The sequence below is a fragment of the Juglans regia genome, chromosome 9 (assembly GCF_001411555.2).
Source record: "Juglans regia cultivar Chandler chromosome 9, Walnut 2.0, whole genome shotgun sequence".
Classification (NCBI taxonomy): domain Eukaryota; kingdom Viridiplantae; phylum Streptophyta; class Magnoliopsida; order Fagales; family Juglandaceae; genus Juglans; species Juglans regia.
In genome coordinates this window covers 11,975,726-11,994,621 of record NC_049909.1, presented here as the reverse complement: position 1 = coordinate 11,994,621, position 18,896 = coordinate 11,975,726, and the positions used below count along the sequence as shown (strand labels likewise).

The 18,896-nt window shown below is 36.7% G+C and overlaps 2 protein-coding genes across 9 annotated transcripts; one reads left to right on the top strand and one right to left on the bottom strand.

The window, feature by feature from the left end:
* Window positions 1-621: 621 nt before the first annotated feature.
* LOC109004096 (CASP-like protein 4A3) lies at window positions 622-9,336 on the bottom strand. Of its 8 annotated transcripts, none has more exons than XM_035694053.1 (10): window positions 8,124-9,336; window positions 7,952-8,033; window positions 7,738-7,836; window positions 6,822-7,627; window positions 6,544-6,717; window positions 5,983-6,448; window positions 5,464-5,532; window positions 2,464-3,220; window positions 1,640-1,775; window positions 622-943 (listed from the first exon to the last, which is right to left on the bottom strand). In XM_035694053.1, exons 8-10 carry the CDS (start codon window positions 3,180-3,182, stop codon window positions 749-751), a joined length of 1,050 nt encoding a protein of 349 aa, XP_035549946.1. In that variant the 5' UTR covers window positions 3,183-3,220; window positions 5,464-5,532; window positions 5,983-6,448; window positions 6,544-6,717; window positions 6,822-7,627; window positions 7,738-7,836; window positions 7,952-8,033; window positions 8,124-9,336; the 3' UTR covers window positions 622-748. The 8 variants fall into 8 exon arrangements, with proteins under 8 accessions (XP_035549946.1, XP_035549945.1, XP_035549943.1 ...); XM_035694052.1 differs by having other exon boundaries at window positions 5,464-6,037; window positions 6,380-6,448; XM_035694050.1 differs by having other exon boundaries at window positions 5,464-6,037.
* Window positions 6,777-9,389, top strand: LOC109004098 (50S ribosomal protein L23, chloroplastic-like). Its single transcript, XM_035693841.1, is given in 7 exon segments — window positions 6,777-6,853; window positions 7,534-7,629; window positions 8,515-8,612; window positions 8,741-8,986; window positions 8,989-9,176; window positions 9,178-9,218; window positions 9,220-9,389. Coding segments are annotated over 7 exon segments (888 nt in total). The 3' UTR covers window positions 9,362-9,389.
* The last annotated feature ends 9,507 nt before the right edge of the window (window positions 9,390-18,896 follow it).

Here is an 18,896-nt window from a genome sequence, read left to right as displayed (position 1 = left end):
ATCCAAACGAAGGCTTGAAAAGTCAAAATCGAGTTCAAAATCGGATAAGGACTGATTCAATGATGATTAAAATCGATTTGATTTCTTACCGATCCAATTTGAATCGACTGAATTTAACCTATTTTTTGAGTCTTGGTTTAAACGGAAGATATTTTTTCTATTGATTATTCATTAGGTTTGTGATAGCATGTTGTGGCATCAAACCAACCATAAATCTAGTTCCGATGAACATCATAGTTGTTACTTGTAATTAAATGGACTTGAAGTGGGCCTCTATTTAGTTTTCATGTTTCTATTTTTGAGCATGTATTTTTTTAGAGAAAATACACAACCCTCCCAAATGAGTAATGCAAATTACCACACCATTTGCAATAACATACCAAAAAATAAAAATTAAGGAGTTATTTTATAAACAGTAAGCTCATCCATGTTTCACTAAAGCTCTTGGACTAGGCCCATTCTGTTAGTCACAAGTTGAAAATTAACAAGCAAATTAGAGGACTGGGCCTTGAAATTTCCGGTGTTTGGTTTCCCTTTGTGAATCCTTCCTTTCTTTTCTCATAAAGAAACAGGGTGCTGGAGTCAAGTGGCTGGCTGAGTCATAATTATTACAAAAATCAATAAATTTTTTATAATTATTTATTTATTTTTATTGACTCTATTATCTCTCTGTACAACATGAAAATATACTCTTCAATCATCCACAACATAGAGATGAAATTAAGAAACATGAGAATGGTTCCCAAGATCATGTAAATTGACGGGTGCAAAGGCTGTAACCAGATATGAGGGAACTAAAGGCAAAGGCAGCAAAAGCCAGGAAGGCCATCCCGACAGACGCGCTAGCCATCTCTGTGAATTCATCTTTACCCCAGTTTGATTGCCAATCATCAACCCGGGTGGCTGCCGACGAGGATGATGATATGAGAAGATATGCCAGTATCTGCTTATTATTAACAAAGCAAATGGTAGCTTTTAGTGCACAACAACATAAAAGGTTGTCAAGATAATAACACTGATCGATTAAGGCCCTAAAGATTAATCATTACTGGCATGCCCAAAAGATGGGAACATTTGGAAATTAACAAAGAGAGGCCCCTAGCTAAGTTGTATTTCTGAGAAAGAGAGAGCCATATATCCACCAAATTCACACTATTATCTGTTTGAACACCTGTAGTATTTCCTAATGGTTTCAAACGTTGATTTAATATTCACTCTCACCAACTATCTACACCAACTTATAACTCATGAAAATGCCTTCTTAGACAAGCTAAAACGTTACATGCATGGCTAACAGCAAACAACCTCCAACAAATCAATCATATTGTCTAACCCATATAAAATAAAGTAGATTTATGGAATAACATGCTAACCTATAGTCCAGTGTGACATGCTTTTACACAGTGAAGTGGATTGAGCTGGAAGATGTGAAGTGAAGTATGTATAAAACATGCAGAACTGAGATGAAAATCTAAATAATATATATGCCAGTGAAGTGGATTGAACAGTTTAAACTAAATCCAAATACTTGAGGGGTTTCCATTATGCATAAAACATGCAGAACTGAGATGAAAATCATCAGCAATTTCAGTATGATAAAAGTAAGATGAAGAATGGATTCGGAAGCTGCACAACTTACCTGATCCATGAAGAAATCAAAGTGGCGGCGTAAGTGGTGGCGGATCGCATGTTTCCCAGTGAACATATGGTAGGTTAAATCAGATGCTTGAAACCCGGAATATACACATGCAATGACATTCACAGATAAACAATACCTGCCAATGAATGAACTTTAGCATCACATCAAATACCTCAAAAGAAGAAAATAAGAAGAGGAATCGGCGGAAAAGGAAAAAAAACACTGCAAATATTGTCAATATTTTCTATATAGATTAAAAAAGAAAAGAAAAAGTAGAAAAAATCAAGCAATGTCTACGCAGAGTAAAATAATACAGAGGAGTTATGTCTCGCTAATCAGTCAACTGCACGCGCGCGCGCGCGCGCGCATACACACATAACTGATTGAAGATAAGTTAAGAACATCATGTAGTTAACTCCTTAAGCTAAGGGAATGTTTACTACAACACAAACCAAATGAAAAGGATTTCACATGGTCAGAGGAAGTGAAGGAGGATGCTAAAGCCGATGAACAGACCAACCGATTCTAAGGATGCTTTTGAGACTCCTTCACAAATAGAGAGAGAGAGGAGAGAGAGAGAGTAAACTAACCCTGAAAATTGAAAAAAAAAGTAACTTGATGAAATCTATCATATATGCTGAGATTGCTAATTATACTCATTAGATCAAAGTCTTCAAATTTAAAGAAGTAACATTAAGAGAAACCTATAAACAGTGCTTATTCAGTATAATTTATCATCAAATTCACAGAAAAAATAACATAAAGAGGAACTGTATGTAAATATAAATAACACAAAAACGTTGAGAAAGTTGAGAGAAAGAGACCTGTATTCCTTGTAGCGGTCAAAGGAGTCCCCGCTCCAACCCTGGGTTTTATCGGCCGCCATAACCGAAAAGGAAATCAAGCAGAGCACAATCTCGCTCACCCGAAATACTAGCGCAGCCCTCTCCTGTATCTCCTCCCTCTTCGACGTCTGCGGTATCGACGCTACCGTCCCCGATCTCCTACCATGCCCCCCACTGCCCGGTCCCAACCTCGAAACCGACGGCGGTGGCTCCTCCCTCATCGCTCGGTTGAACACCATCACTGGAGACGGAGAATCCGCCGCCTGCACACTTCTGTTCTTTCCCTCGTTCTCCGGCTGTTGCTGTTTCTGGCCGCCCAAGGGTGACGGTAGCGGCGAGTACTGCGTGAACCTGTCAAAGGAAACCATCGCCTTGGACTTTTCCGTCGGTTTATCCGGGAAGTTCTCCGGTGACACGTAAGGCGGGGTCTCCGGCAGGTCACCGAGCTCGGATAGTTGCGGTGAGTGGAAGCGGAGTGGCGAGTGGGGCGACTCCATGTTCCTCGAAGACGAATCGGAGTTCCTAGAAGACGACTTCTTCATGGTTGCTTTGTATTGCTGCTGCGGGCTCTGGGTATGAGCTTCCATTTTTATTTTCTTTCGCTTTCCCGGGTTTTCAACGACACAGAAAAAGAGCTGTGTTTGGTGACTCGGAAAAGGAAGATGTAACAAACTTTTATGCTCCGCCGTAGGGACCATTTTCTCGTTTTCCGTGTGGAACTCAGTCCACGTGTCAACTAAAGATGCAAAACTTCTAACCCAGTCAACCAATGGAGTACCGCCACATAATAAAAAATAGATTTTTTCTTACAATATCTAAATGCTGTGCGTAAAAGTTTTCGGCAAGAAAAAATCTGTTATTGATCACAATTTTTATCATCTTTTTATAATATAACATTACATGATTAGGATATAAATAAAATATAATAAATAATATCTAATTATATAATATTATATTATAAAAAATAAAATAATAATAAAAATTAAAATTATGAGTAAGATTCCTCTTATTTGTTGCAATTTTTAATGTTGAGTGCTAGTTTTTGCTCAAATTAAAAATGGATAGAAGGAATTGATATAACAAATCCAAAAATACTTTACTTTCTTTTCTTACTTCCAAAATTCTCGAGAATATATTATTTTTCAAATTTTAATTATTTTTTCCCAAATTTAAAAATTAAACTTTTATGCATCAATAAATAATGATGATGGTTAATCATTTTAGTTGGAAATACTACTTAAAGTTTGCTTAACTTAAAAGACTCAAAGAATTTTAGAGAATCATGATCCCGAGTACTGGTATTGGACTATTCAAATGTCAATAAAATCTAAAATATAGTTAAATTTTGTATAAATAAGGACTAGCCAAATGTCAGTAAAATCTAAAATATAGCTAAATTTTATATAAATAATTTGCATTGGACTAGTTAAAACCTTTAGTTTAGATTTTGAGTTATAGTAACTCTAAAGGAATTTTCAAAGTTAGAAAATCACTATTTACTCATCAAACTTATATTTTATTCACAAATAATCAACAATGATATTTTTCCTTCTTATTCACAAATTTTATCCACAAGTTGAAATTATTGACAATGAACAGATATTGTCCAGATTATCTCTAGGAAGTGTTTTTTTGTAAATAAGGTTATATTATGTTAGATAATTAAGTTGAGGAAAAAAATAGTTGAGAAACAATAATTATAAGTAAAAATTAAATTTTGAATACATATATGGAGTGTATTTTCAAAATATAAAAAAAATTACTAAAAAAAATTATTATTAAAATACATAATATTATATTATTATTTTGACTTTGTGATGGACAGTCCAATGTAAACTAGTTTCTTCAATGACTTTGGCTTTAGTAAAAAATTTCAACTTTTAGTCAAATTTTAAACTTATTATGATTTAATAACAAACCCTTATAATATACGTATTATATCCGCAATCTTATGATATATAATATTTGATATTCACAGTATATGCACTTTAATAATTCTCATTATTTTTATAAAGTGATTAAAAATCAAATAAACTTATCAATAATAAAAATAATAGTAATAATTTCCCTATTTATATTTACTCTTTATTCGATTTTATTTTTATTTTCTAGAGATGAGACTATATAGTTCCACATCCTCACATGAATTGCAGTATCCTATGAAAGTAAGAAAATTATGAAAGTTCACCAACGGACAATTAAAAATAAAGTAGGGTTTTGGACAAAACATTGATCTATTTGTACAAAAACAGATATGCACAGAGGGAGAAAGAAAAAGAAAAGAGGTATCAAAGTTAGCATTGTTTGGACTTGAAGCTCTTAGTGAAGTTATGACACAATGTCCAAAAAAGTTATTTAAAGTTGTTTTCATCTTTTGGGTTGCTTTAGGAGTGGGCTATTCTTTTGTGTTCTAAATAAATAAATAAAACCTTAAAGAGTACAATTTCCTTCCCAATCTCTTTCTCCTTTATCTTCTTCTAATTGACAGATTCTCCCACTAAGGTATCCTTGGTTGTGAAAAGCTTTGAGAATGTGAGGATTTTTTGAACTTTTTTAAAGATATATTGTTTATTGAGTTTTGTGAAAGTAAATAGGAAAATTTGAATAATTTATTTTTTATTTTTTATTTTTTTTCCCCTTTTCAATGAGCTCTAGACAAATGATTGGATCAAAAGTTTGAAATATAAATTTTCTGTTAATGAAAATATGTTTTTGGGTATAAGTTGAAATTTTTTTAAAAAATTTTGAAAAAAATACCAAACCAAACATGATAAATCTCAAGAGAGAGTTCAAATGACAAGCAGAGCTTTGATCAACAATTCATATAGGATAGGTTCAAAGTCTGAAACCTTCCAATAATTGTGTCAGTGGCCAAGAGAATAGTGGAAAGAAAAAAGAAAAACAAAGGTCCTCCTACCACTCTAGAAGAGCAATCACAGGAAGCCTTGAAAAAAAAGAAAATAAAATAATGGACTTTACCTTTTGCCCACAAAGACACTACTTTCAACAATGCTAGCTCGCTATAGTATAGATCTCACCAGGATATACCTGAAAGGAACAAGTAAAGCATCACTTCCTCTACAAAACTCTGAAATGCCTTTATGTTTCAATTACCAAAAAGAAAACCCCCCACACACACTTTTCTCTTTACTTTTAAGGACTAACATGATATCCCATAATCTACTTTTCCATATAGACTTGCAACCACAGCTGTGAATTTGTGACTAAAGTAATTATGTGCTACACAACAAAAGATCAATTTATACTATTTTGGCTGGACCACTTAATGATAATTATAATGAAAGAAAAGGGATTTCCATAGCTAACAATAGGCAAATGCTCACACAACTTTTAGCATTCTGAAGAAATCTTCCACTAGAACCAATTGGTTGGTCAGCAAAATTAATATACAGCTCAAAAGAGAAGCCAAAAACAAAAGAAGTCTTAATGAGAAAATTTTCCAAAAACAAAAAAAAGGAATGCAAGAAAAGGTAAAACCGTCTTCTTTGCTCAAACCAAGATCTTCTGTGCCTTTGACATACAGACCGATTCCCTGCCCACAAAAAAACCATGAAGAAAAGTACGGCTTAATAATTTGAGACGTAATTAGTAAACAGGCTTGTAGAGAGAAGACATTCCAGAATGAATGGTTAAGGTATGGAGAAAATAATGTCTGAAAAGTTCCAAGTTGACCAAATTTGAGGTAGCGATAATTAGGGTATGAGCAATGATGCATGCCACAGATTTCTTACAAGCAGATTAACAGTGGTATGGGTAATAGTTGTGAAACAGATTTACTCCGACCTACTTGTTCCAAATAACCAAATACATGGTTGAGGCTTTGACAGAGAGAGAGAGAGAGAGAGAGAGAGAGAGGAATTTCAAACACAATTACCACTCCTAATTCATTTGGGTACGTTGCATGGCTGGACAAGCGATTTCATCTCCCAATTTTAGCACGAAACTACACGATTTAGTGTTATAATAACCTAAGTGATGCAAGTAGTGTAAACCAGCATAACCATAAAAAAATTTAAAAACCCAAAAAAAAAAAAAAACCTGGCCAGCAGGAACGTTTAGATCCCCCAATCAGCTTGACTGTCTCTACATATTAAAAAAACTCCATATAAGAAGACTTTTCTCACCATCCCCAGCATTCCAGTCACCACACTTATGCCGCAATTGTACCACCTTAGTGCCATAATTAAGGACCAAATATGCCAACATACAGGCCTATGTTTCAACAGCAGGTTACACCATCAAAACAACATGCTTACATTGGATTTTAAGGGATGAGTACTAATAACAAAAGGAAATGGATATACAAGCAAGCTCACCTGAAAAAGGATCTAAATCTCCTCTGGAAGTGGTAATCCGACTAAAAGTTGTATACTCAAATAATCTGCTGTGCTGGACTAGCAGCAACCTCGACAATTTCACGCATGTTTCTGGAAACCTAAGAATTGAGTTGGAACATATTTCTTTGTCAAAAAAAGGCATATTGTTGCAACTAAAATTAATGGAGAGAAACAAACAAGAAAGGGTGATGCAATCCAAAATTTAAATACTGGAAAAAAATTATTCAGCTCTAAATATTAAAAACTGACATATAATATCAAAACTCTAAAAAGAAAAATCAGCAATTCGTATTAAATTAAATGTTTTGAGTAGCAATTTCAATTAAATTAATGGAGTTCCACTATTTACTTTGGATTTCAAAACCTCAATTATGACCATGGGGGGAAGTTTAAGTAAAATGAGAAAGCATCAAAATGAGTCTATCCCATATTTATGAGTAGCAAAACAGGAAATTATTTTTTGATAAGTAAAAAAAGAAGAAGAGTGATAAAGTATATATACTGCCCACATCTCAAATGCAATAGTTTAAATCTAATTTCCCCTTTAAAGAAACATTGTCAGCACTCCAAAGGCCTTGGCAATATCAGGAGGCATAAGCTCAGAGACACTTTGAGCTGCAAGAGCTGCCACTTTGACTCTACACAAGCTACTTTCTCCAGTATCATGATCTAAGCTTCTCTGTTCTCACAGGAATGCAGCACAAAAGAAGGGTGGTTTTTTTGTGAACTTAGATGGTGAACTGGAATCTGTTGAATTTCCTTTTGGCTCTTTGCAAGTATACAACCTGTAAATAGACAGCATACCATGAATAATTCATATAAACTGCAATAAAACTTGGGGAACCTGACTCTCCAAAGGAAAAGATCCCCACTTAAGCCACGTCAAGAGACTAACAGAAAAGGGTAGAATGAAGTCCAGATGCTACATATAGTTCCTCCATATGATAATTCATCATTTAACGGTATTCAAACAATGCAATGTTACTTGAACTACCTGGTCCAGGTCAAAACTCGAACCATTGAAGTCAAAGCAAACTATAAAACATAATTTAGTCATCTCAGGCCATCTATAAATAAGCAATAATCTAGAAGAAGCATCGATAAGTAACCTGCATGACATATGTCTCATCAGTGTTTTTGACCACAAAAATTTCAAATAATGGAGTTCCTAGAGCTGCATTTACCAACAGCCTGCAACAAATAATAGACAAGATATTAACAAAAATAATGTAAATAAATAAAGGAGAAGAAGAAGACGAAGAAAAAGAAGGAAAGAAAAACCTTATCTTGGACTGTAACTCCTGCCAACAAATCTGCCCACACCAGGAGTTATGCGTACTAATCTACCGAAGGGATCATCTGAGTCTTTTGATTGGCCCACCCTAGGCCTGTACAAAATGCCCGATGGGCCGATCAACCCGAGCGACCTGATTAGACCCAATCCGAAAAAGTCGGGTGACATCAAAAGTTGGTTTCGACTTTATCAGACCCGATGAATGGTCGGGCTGTCATTTGGAACCCGCTATTTAACCTTCCCTTTCACTTCCACATCGAACCCTAGCCCCTGCGCCTTCTTCTTCTTCCCCGTTCATGCTCTGTTCTCCTTGCCGTTCATGCTCACTGTTGCGCATATTTGCTGCTCCCTTTCTCTTTGTTCCATTTTCTGTAACAGGACTCTTTATCTCTTTATCGGGGTACCAGATTTTGCATTCTCACTATCTTCCTCTTCTATCTTCTCAACTTCTTCATCATCAATTTCATCTTTTAAAGGTTTCCTTTCTTAGTTTTCATTATTGGGTTTCTGACTCTTCAGAAAATGGAGGTCACAGAGGTTTAGCAAGGCCAGGTTTCATGGGGCCTCTTTTGGTAGTTCTGGTTTTTGGGTTTTCTTGTGTGAGTGTTTTTTAGCCCGTGTCGTAAATCTCATGTCGATTCTTCTCTACGAGTCCATGGCCGCTGCAGCTATCCTTGTCTCTCCCAGTGTTCTGATGTTGCAAAAAAGGCTGATCCAAAGGCTCAAGCCTTTAAGGCTGCCAAGGCTGTGAAATCAGGCCCTGTTTCTAAGAAGAAAGCTAAGAAGATCAGGACAACTGTCATAATTCATCGACCAAAGACATTGAAGAAGGAGAGGAACCCCAAATATCCCGCATTAGTGCTCCACTGAGAAATAAGTTGGACCATTATCAGATTCTCAAGTATCCATTGACTACAAAGTCTGCAATGAAGAAGATTGAGGACAATAATACCCTGGTTTTCATTGTTGACATTCGTGCCAACAAGAAGAAGATAAAAAATGCCGTGAAGAAGATGTATGACATTAAGGCCAAGAAAGTTAAACACTTTGATCAGGCCCGATGGAACCAAGAAGGCTTATGTAAGTTGACCCAGACTATAATGCCTTGGATCTGGACTCAATATCAGTTTGTTATTTAAATTTGTATCTGGACCAATGTTTTCTATACATGCAGCTTGTGTTTGGATGCCCAAAAAAAAAAAAAAATGGCATATTTTTTTTTTAATAAATAAAGACGGTTTGACCTGACCTGAATAGTCCGGTTCGGGTTGGTGCTTTCATATGTATCGGACCGGGTCCAAACCCGGCTTGACATGATCGGGTTGTAGGCCTAGCCCACCCACCATCCTACCTACATATATAGCGACAGCGGTTTAGAGACCAACGACGGACACTTCAGGTTGGAACTGCAAAGCATGGAAACTTCTTAGAACTAAACAAACACGGTACAAGTCCCAGTCTGACATTTAGTATGTTTTTTTTTTTCTTTTATAATTTTTATGGCAAGATTTCAAACTAAGGCTATTCTTCCCGCAACTAATGTATTTTCATCTTCCTAGGTGTATCAGTTCTAATATTGTTCTTTAATATAACATGTAAATCTAAAGTTTCAACTTGCAAAATGGATCGGTATTAAGAGCCTTTTCGACAACAAAGACATGAAATAAAGGCTCTGTAGTTCTCTAAAAGATGAATCTCAAGACCATTAGGGATACATAGTCTAAAGGTCATTATGAGGCAAAACTATCTCTAATACCCAAAAAATAAATCAGAAAGCAATCTATTCTTGATTTTAAGCTTCCAAATCGTGGGATGTTGATTTCTGGTTCCTCCCCCTCCCCCTCCCCCTCCCCCTCCATTTTTTTTTCTCTTTCTTTTCCTCTGGAAACAATAAAGGGACATAGAATCACTTCAACAGCTGTAAATGAAGTTTACTTCAATTTATTTTAATACAAACAATCAACTACATTACTCTAAAATCGCTAAACAAACAGTCGTTATAGTTATACTTCATAAAGCAGAAGTGAGGCAAACAACTTAAATATACAATATAATCACAGTTCCACAAAAGTTTCGTTTGGGGCCGGGGGAACCTAGCTGCCTGGATATTTCTAAAATTGATAGGATAGAACACGACTCCAATAATTTCCAGGCTATTGGTTCCCGGGTTAATAAATTTTTTTAATCCTTTTGGGTCACAGAAAAATGTAGACCGCGTAAAACTTGCAACATTTCCTCCCACTTTTCACCGCCAAAAAAATAAATAAAATAAAATATGAAGAAGAGAGATGAGAATTAGCAACTTTTGTGCAATATTACAATTTGCACAGTCACTTTAATAACACTGAAGACTAGTCTGAAGTCTGTCTCTTTACGCTTTCAGAAGCATGCATTTTTCAGCCTTCAAATTTTCCTACCCCATATCTCACTAGTCATATTTATATGAACTTACAAAAAATCTTATGCATCAAATTTTCCGTAAATCATCTAAATGGGGCACCACATGATGAACCCACATAGAGAACAGAATAAATAATTCAGAAAAATTAAGGGAGAAAAAGGGAAAAGATAATCTCTATATCTCGATCTCTGAAAAAAAGTCGCAGAGGCAAAGGGCGGTACCTCGAGAACAGAGGCAAAGTTCTCACCTTGTTCAATCTCAGAGAAACGGCGGTTCCAATCCCATTCCAAGGAGGAACTGCTGTTGCTGCTACTGTTACTGGAGCAATGGCAACGAGACCGGAGTTCTTGTGGCTCTTACTTGAAGAAATAGCGTCGTTGGTCAGGAGGGAGCAACAACCCAAACCCAGAACGAAACAGAGACTGGCTTTGGATTTCTTGGAGGGGAAATTCGAGCTACTGTAGGAGAAGGGAGGTCTCAATTGGGGTATTGGAAATGCATTACCCACCGCCATCTCTCTCTGTATGTCGCTCAATGTCCGACTGTTTCGAAGTGATGGGCTGGAGGCTTCGATCTCTGGTTGATCGACTTCATAATACATTACAGAGCAGGAACGCGGGATTCACGTAAGGTGACACGTGATAATCCAACACTGATGTGAAACGATAATAATGGATTTGAGTTTAGTCTTAATGAATTTGAGTTAAAATGGATTGATCCGTTAAGATAAGATTATTTAATAAATTGATAACAGATCAACCTGTTTTAATTCGTTATAACCTGTTAAGAAAGTTAAAATTATAATTATAACCTTATATCTAAAAGTAAAATTGTTAGAATTTTAATTTTGATATTTTGATTGTTTAGATTGTAATTTTAGACTTGTAGTTAATTTTATATATATTTTTATATATATTATAAATTTAACATTTATATAAAATTATATTAAAATTAACCAAGTCAAATAGATTAATTTCGGGTTTGTTCAACCCATTTACATAAACAGGTTAAAACGGATTGGGTCGTGTTAACTTACTTCGTAGCATTTACTAATGGGTCAAAATGTGTCGTGTCGTGTCAACCTGTTATGTTAATAGATCGTGTTAGGGTTTGAGATTTTGATATGATAAGCTTAACAGATCGTGATCGGGTTGATCCATATAGTATAATATACATGCCTTGACACGATATGAACATGATCCGTTGACACGATTTGACACCCCTAAATCCACATATTTATTGGGTGGATTAAAAAGAAAAATATTTTTTAAGTATTATTTTTTTAATAACAAATTTGAGTATTATTTTAAAAAAAAAATCTATAGATAGTCGATTTTTTGTACTCCTTACACAAAGTTGAAAATTGAAACGGGGCGTTTTTGTCAAAGAGAAAAGTGGAGTTTTGGAGTGCTAGGCAGGAGAGGAAAAACAAAGTGTTCTGCGCGGGATTTGAAAAACAAACAAAACACTGAGTGGGAGAGGAAAATGAAACGGTGAGTTACGGAATGAGCGAAATGGTGCAAAACAGACAATTGAAACTGTGCGTTTCCTTCTCATTCCCCTTCTTCACGTTTACTTCTCTCCATTCTCCTCCATTCCTCCCGTCGATTCTCCTTCTCTCCTCTATCCTGCTCCCACTTTTTTGGTCTGAACCCTAACCCTAATCCTAACCCTGTTACTTGGCGGCTAGGTTACTGAAGTGATAGGGAAATTGCCTTAAGGAAGTAAAGGGTTTCTTTGTAATTGTTGTTATTAAGTTGGGTATTTTAGTCTATTTAATATTTGTTGCTTTATGTTGGAGTCATGTAGTAGGTTTTAGCTTTTGACTAAGTCCAATTGTTTAGTTTATGCTTCACGTGGCTTTCTAAAGTGGTCAGTTAGTGGGACGTGGGTCATTCTGTAGGTCATGCCGTGGGTTGTTATTTACGTCTTATTTAAATCCCTGTAATTATGAAGTTTGTTTTTATGAAGATTATTATTCCAGTCTCAAATTACTAAGTAAGGAGTCCCTTGGCACCTCGAATAGCCAAAGAAAATTTACAACTTTAATTTTTCTACATATCACAATACATAACAGTCGTCTCTGAGCCGCGTTCTTGCAACATGGAGGAAGGCACTTGGCAGTCCCAGTTAGCTGAAGCAGTGGCATCATTAAAAGGAGAAAATCTGCATTTGCGAGAAAAACAAGAAAAGCAAAGAGGCATGTTAGAGGCAGTGCTATAACAAATTAACAATTTGGCTTCTAGTTATGAACATTTGGTAGTAATACCTGGAAACCAAAATTCAGGTGAAGGTTCCTCAAATCTGAATGCTAAGGTGAGTAATAATCCTTTGTTTGAGGGTAATGAGGGTATACAAGCTAGATCACTTAGGTTGGATTTTCTTAAGTTTGATGGGGGAGAGCCAATAGAATGGATTCTTAAGGCTCAACAATTCTTTGCCTATTATAATATACCTGATGACCAAAGGCTACAAATTGCCTTCTTTCACATGGAAGGTAAGGCCCTTTCTTGATATTGTTGGCTCAGGGACTCAAGTCCACTCCATACTTGGGATGAGTTCATATTAGCCTTGAAGGTAAGATTTGGGCCCTCAGCTTATGAGAATCCAATTGGGGAATTTACTAAGTTAAGGCAAACTACTACAGTAGAGGAGTATCAGACTCAATTTGAAGCATTATCTAATAAGATAAGGGGAATAACAGAAGAATTTCGTATTAGTACCTTCTTGAGTGGATTAAGAGATATCTGAGAATCATGGTTACTATGTTTAAACCCTCCACATTGTATGCTGCCTTTGGTTTAGCAAGATTACAGGAGGAAGAGGTGCTGTAGAGGACACATAGTATGTTGCCCAGATCCCATAACCAAAACACTTTCCACCCTAACATGCCATTTAAATTACCTGCACCTAATCCAACCCTTAAACTTCCAGCCCCAACATATAGACCGAGATTCACACATCCCAATTTTTCCAAAAAAAAAAAAAAACAACCTGCCAATCAGAAGAATTTCTCCCGCTCAAATGCAAGAACGAAGGGAGAAGGGGTTATGTTACTACTGTGATGAGAAATTCCACATTGGGCATAGATGAAGTAAACCTAGAATTTTTCTATTAGAAGGTATGAGAGCTAAAGAGGAGGAAAAAGAAGAAGTGGAAAAAGAGGAGGGGTCCTTAGTTGTGGTGCAATTAGAAGAACTAGGGACAAATGAAGTGGGAGAATTGTTAGGAATTTCACTCCATGCGATAGCTGGATCTTTAGTTAGCCCTAAAGACTATGAGATTGCAAGGGGAAATTAACCAACATAAGGTGCTGGTTTTGATAGATATATGGAGTACTCATAGTTTTATTGATCTGTATGTAGCAAGGAAAGCTAAACTGTCAATGGTAGATAGCCATTTGACAGTGAAGGTAGCAAATTGAGCCACTCTTCCTTGCAATGGTCATTGTAAGGCAGTCCCCATTTTGTTGCAAGAATTTAGATTTTTTGCTAATCGTTATTTATTAACACTTGGTGGGTGTGATGTGTTATTGAGTGTTGATTGGCTAAGAAGTTTGGGTTCAGTTTTGTGGAATTTTTCTAATTTAACCATGTAGTTCCATTTGGGTGACAATTGTGTCAAGTTACAGGAAATCCAAATACCCACTAGAAATATTGTAGAGGAGGACCATATGAAGATACTGAAGGGGGCTACTAAAGGGTTGTGGCTACAGGTAATGGATGGTGATAAGGGAAGTGAACCGAGTGAGGAGCTACCTGAGTCAAAGCAAATATTGAAGAAATTTCAAGGAGTCTTTGATGAACCTTCTGGTTTACCTCCTCCCAGGAGATGTGATCACAAAATATAGCTACAAGATGGGGTTAAACCGACTTGTCTAAGACCCTATAGGTATCCTTATTATCAGAAAGAAGAAATAGAGAAGTTGGTGGCTAAGTTGTTGAGAAATGGAAGCAAAAGAAGCAGCCAAAGTCCTTACTCTTCCCTGATCCTATTAGTAAAGAAAGTAGATAGAAGCTGGAGAATGTGCGTAGACTATCATGCTCACAACAAGGACACGATAAAAGATAAGTACACAATTCTTAATATTGATGAATTATTAGATGAGCTGGGAGGTGCTGTGATTTTTTCTAAACTTGATTTACGTTCAGGGTACCACCAAATCAGAATGAGTCCTGATGACGTCCCCAAGACTGCCTTTAGGACCCACGATGATTATTATGAATTTTTGGTAATGCCCTTTGGGCTTACAAATGTCCGCTCGACATTGCAAGGGGTTATGAATGAAGTTTTCAGACCATATTTAAGGAAATTTGTGTTGGTTTTCTTCTATGATATCCTAGTGTGCAACAAATCTTTGCAAGAACATGTACAACATCTTACTATGGTGCTGAAAATTTTACAGCTTGAAAGATTTTTTGCTAAGAAATCCAAGTGTATTTTTGGTAGTAAGGAGGTAGAGTATTTGAGACACCTGATTTCAAAAGAGGGAGTAAGAGCAGATCCTTAGAGAAATTGACAGCAATGCAAAATTGGCCTATTCCAAAAACTATCAAGGCCTTAAGAAGTTTCTTAGGCCTTACAGGGTATTATTGCAAGTTTGTTCAGGGAAATGGAGCTATAGCAGTCCCGCGTACGGCTTTTTTGGAGAAAAATTGTTTTGGGTGGAATGAGGAAGCACAAGAAGCCTTTGACAAACTTAAGGAAGCTATGGTGAGTCCTCTTGCTTTAAGGCTACCTAATTTTACTAAAACTTTTATTGTAGAATGTGATGCATCAGGAGAAGCTTTGGGAGTTGTTCTAATGTAAGAAGGGCAGCCAATTGCGTTTTTTAGCCAAGCTCTCAAAGGGAGAAATCTAAGTTTATCCACTTATGAAAATGAACTATTGGCTTTGGTGATGGCAGTAAGGAAGTGGAGACATTATCTATTGGGGCAATCATTCAAGGTTCGTACTGACTAGCATACATTAAAATATTTGCTGGAACAAAGGGTGGGAACACCAGCTCAGCAAAAATGGATCTCTAAGCTACTTGGGTATGACTTTATAGTAGAATACAGGAGTGGCAAAACTAATGTGGTGGCTGATGCTCTTTCTTGGGTTCAGTGTCAAGACCAAACAAATTTAACCTTTTCCACAAACCAAAACCAAAATCCAGTTTCCATAGCCCTACCTACCATAGAACCAAATCCCACCAATCCATCCATAATACACCAAACCATAAACACATCCCAAATCCAAGTCCCATCCACCACAAAACCATTCACCACAGATCCAACCAACACTAAACAGATCCTAAACATAGCAACCCAGAAATCATCCATACAGCTCCAAGCAATCAGTATAGTGCAGGCACAATGGGTAGAGGAGTTAAGAAAAGCTTACTAGCAAGACCCCCTGTTGCAGCAGCTATTAATCCACTACCATCAGGGAGCCTTAGACCAATCTTAGTACCAATCCCGAAATAGACTCATTTTTTATAAAGGGAGGCTTCATCTCGGAACTTTGGTGCCGTTTTAGCAACAAGTCCTGCATCAATTTCACAGCAGCCCACACGGGGGTGCATAAAACACATGCATGAATAAAAAAATAGTTTTTCTGGCTTGGAATAACAAATGATGTCAGATCCTTTGCTCGTGAATGCTGCATATGCCAAAGGAACAAGATTGAAGCCATCCATCCAGTGGGGTTGCTTCAACCTCTGCCAATTCCTTCAAATAATTGGGAAGACATTAGCATGTATTTCATTAAGGGATTACCTCCCTTAGGTGGTAAAATAGTGATAATGGTGGTGATCGACAGGCTTAGTAAGTATGCTCATTTCATGGCTATTAATCATCCTTATACTGCACTAACTGTAGCAAGAGTTTTCTTGGATAATGTGTATAAATTGCATGGGTTGCCCCTTACCATCGTCAGTGATATATATCTAGTATTTACAAGTCAGTTTTGGAAGGAGCTGTTTAGGCTCAGTGGCACTGTGCTCTTACTGAGTTCAACCTATCACCCAGAGACGGATGAACAAATAGAAGCCATGAACAAAATACTAGAGTGTTATATAAGATTCTTTTCTAGTGATAGACCCAAGGATTGGTTACGATGGTTACCTTTGGCTGAGTTTTCATATAATACCTCAACTCACTCTTCAACAAAAATCTCAAGGTGTATGGGCAGTTTCCTCCACGCTTACTACGTTATGAAGTGGGGGCCACAAAAATCCAAGCTGTTGATGAAGAGTTGCGGACCAGAGATTACATAGCAACACTGGTGAAGGAAAACCTGCAAGAAGCACAGGCCAAGATGAAACATTTCGCAGATCTTAAAAGAATCGACAGGGAATATCAAGTTGGTGATTGGGTTTACCTCAGATTACACCCATATTGTCAAATATCAGTCTCCGTGAGAAGGAATCTCAAGATCTCACCCAGATACTATGGGCCTTTCAAAATTACAAGGAGAATCAGGATGGTTGCATATGAATTGGAGCTACCGACGGAATCCCTCATCTACCCAGTGTTTCATGCTTTGTGTTTACAAAGGAAGCTGGGAGTGGCGTTTCAGCCCCTGCAAAGCCTCCTCATCGTGACTCCAGATGGATCGTTAGCCCCAGAACCAGAAAAAATTCTACAAAGGAGGTTGCTTAAAAAGGGACGAAGGGCTGGAGTGGAAGGGGATGAGTGAAGAGGATGCTACCTGGGAAGACCTGGAGGTATTAAGGAGGTGATTTTCCAACCTTGAGGACAAGGTTGCTTAAAGAAGGGGAGCATGTTATGTGGCGGCTAGGTTACCGAAGTGATAGGAAAATTGCCTTAAGGAAGTAAAGGGTTTCTTTGTAATTGCTGTTATTAAGTTGGGTATTTTAGTCTATTTAATATTTGTTGCTTTCCATTGGAGTACTGTAGTGGGTTTTAGCTTTTGACTAAGGCTTCGCTTGTATTCAAAACCCACCTCAACTCATCTCATCTCATCATTGTTTAGTTTATGCTTCACATGGCTTTCTAAAGTGGTCAGTTAGTGGGATGTGGGTCATGCTGTGGGTTGTTATTTACGTCTTATTTAAGTCCCTGTACTTCTACAGTTTGTTTTTATGAAGATTATTATTCTAGTCTCAAATTATTGAGTAAGGAGGCCCTTGGCACCTCGAATAGCCAAAGAAAATTTACAACTTTAATTTCTCTACATATCACAATACATAACAAACCCTAACCAAAGTGCACAAATCAGTCCATCGTCTTCTTCATCTTTTGTTTCACCCGAAGCCACTTCTTTATCTTTACCGTCTGCAAATCCCATATTCACTCTCCCTCTTCTCCGTGATTTCTTGTCCAGTCTGTATCATCAATCGTTTCTTCGTTCTCACCCCCGGTATCTCTCTCTCTCTCTCTCTCTCTCTCTCTCTCTCTCTCTCTCTGTGATTTTCAATAAATTTAGGTTGATTAAGTTTGCATTGTGGATATATTTTGATTTTGTTGTTTTTATCTGGGATGTAAAATTTAGGCTTTTAATTTGTAATTTTGAGATGAATTTTTGATAAAAATTTGCTTGTTTTGGTATGAGGATGGTAACTTGTTAAAAATTTTATTGAAATGTTTTGATATTTTCTCTGATTGTTTCCAGCTTTAGTTTATCTTTGGTTTGAACTAGTCTTAATCGCACAATGTGTCCTTTGGCTTACTAGATGATGCTGTAATGTTGTTTGCATTATAGTAGCCTATTATTTCTCCGTCATATTTTCTCGTGCTACAAACTTTCCTACTCTCAACGTGTTTTGGTGTAATTTAATGTTTTTTTTCCACTGATTTTGAAGATTTACTTATGGGAGTTTTATTACATATGCTTGTTAGTGTTGCTTGTTCCCATGCAGTTTGTTGCACTTTTTGGAATGTTCTGCATAACAGTATAGAAAAGATGAAATTCTACTTAGGCTATGCCTACCTTTTTCATTAATAAAATTCTACTGAATGATAAAAGAAAAACAAAAGAAAAGATGAAATATCTGTTTTGATGTACTTTCAAATTACTGGCTTAGTACGTTATTCGCTTCTCATATGTCTATGTAATACTCCAAACAGTATTAGTCATGAATATAAGGATTGGGATGCTAAGAATCCTCATCTGTCTCTATAGTTTGATACCTAATGTCACAATGTACTTTCCTTGGTTTAACCCACGTTTTCCCATTCGACTGATGGATGTGGATGAGGTAGATGAGAGTGGTGGAAAGCGGCTGTCGTGATTTAGATCAAGGGTTGGTCCATTAGAGAGGGAAAATAGTGGTAAAGGGTGGAAGCTTTCAGCTTTGTGTGAACTACTAGACTTGGTAAAGGAGGGATAAAGTAGTTGAAAAGCAATGAATGAA

Coding starts and splice junctions, on each gene's coding strand:
- LOC109004096 (XM_035694053.1), bottom strand. CDS start 3,182: ATGGTCCCTACGGCGGAGCATAAAAGTTTGTTACATCTTCCTTTTCCG. Junction 1,776..2,463: donor GACCGCTACAAGGAATACAG/GTCTCTTTCTCT, acceptor ATTCATTGGCAG/GTATTGTTTATCTGTGAATG. Junction 944..1,639: donor TTGATTTCTTCATGGATCAG/GTAAGTTGTGCA, acceptor AATAATAAGCAG/ATACTGGCATATCTTCTCAT.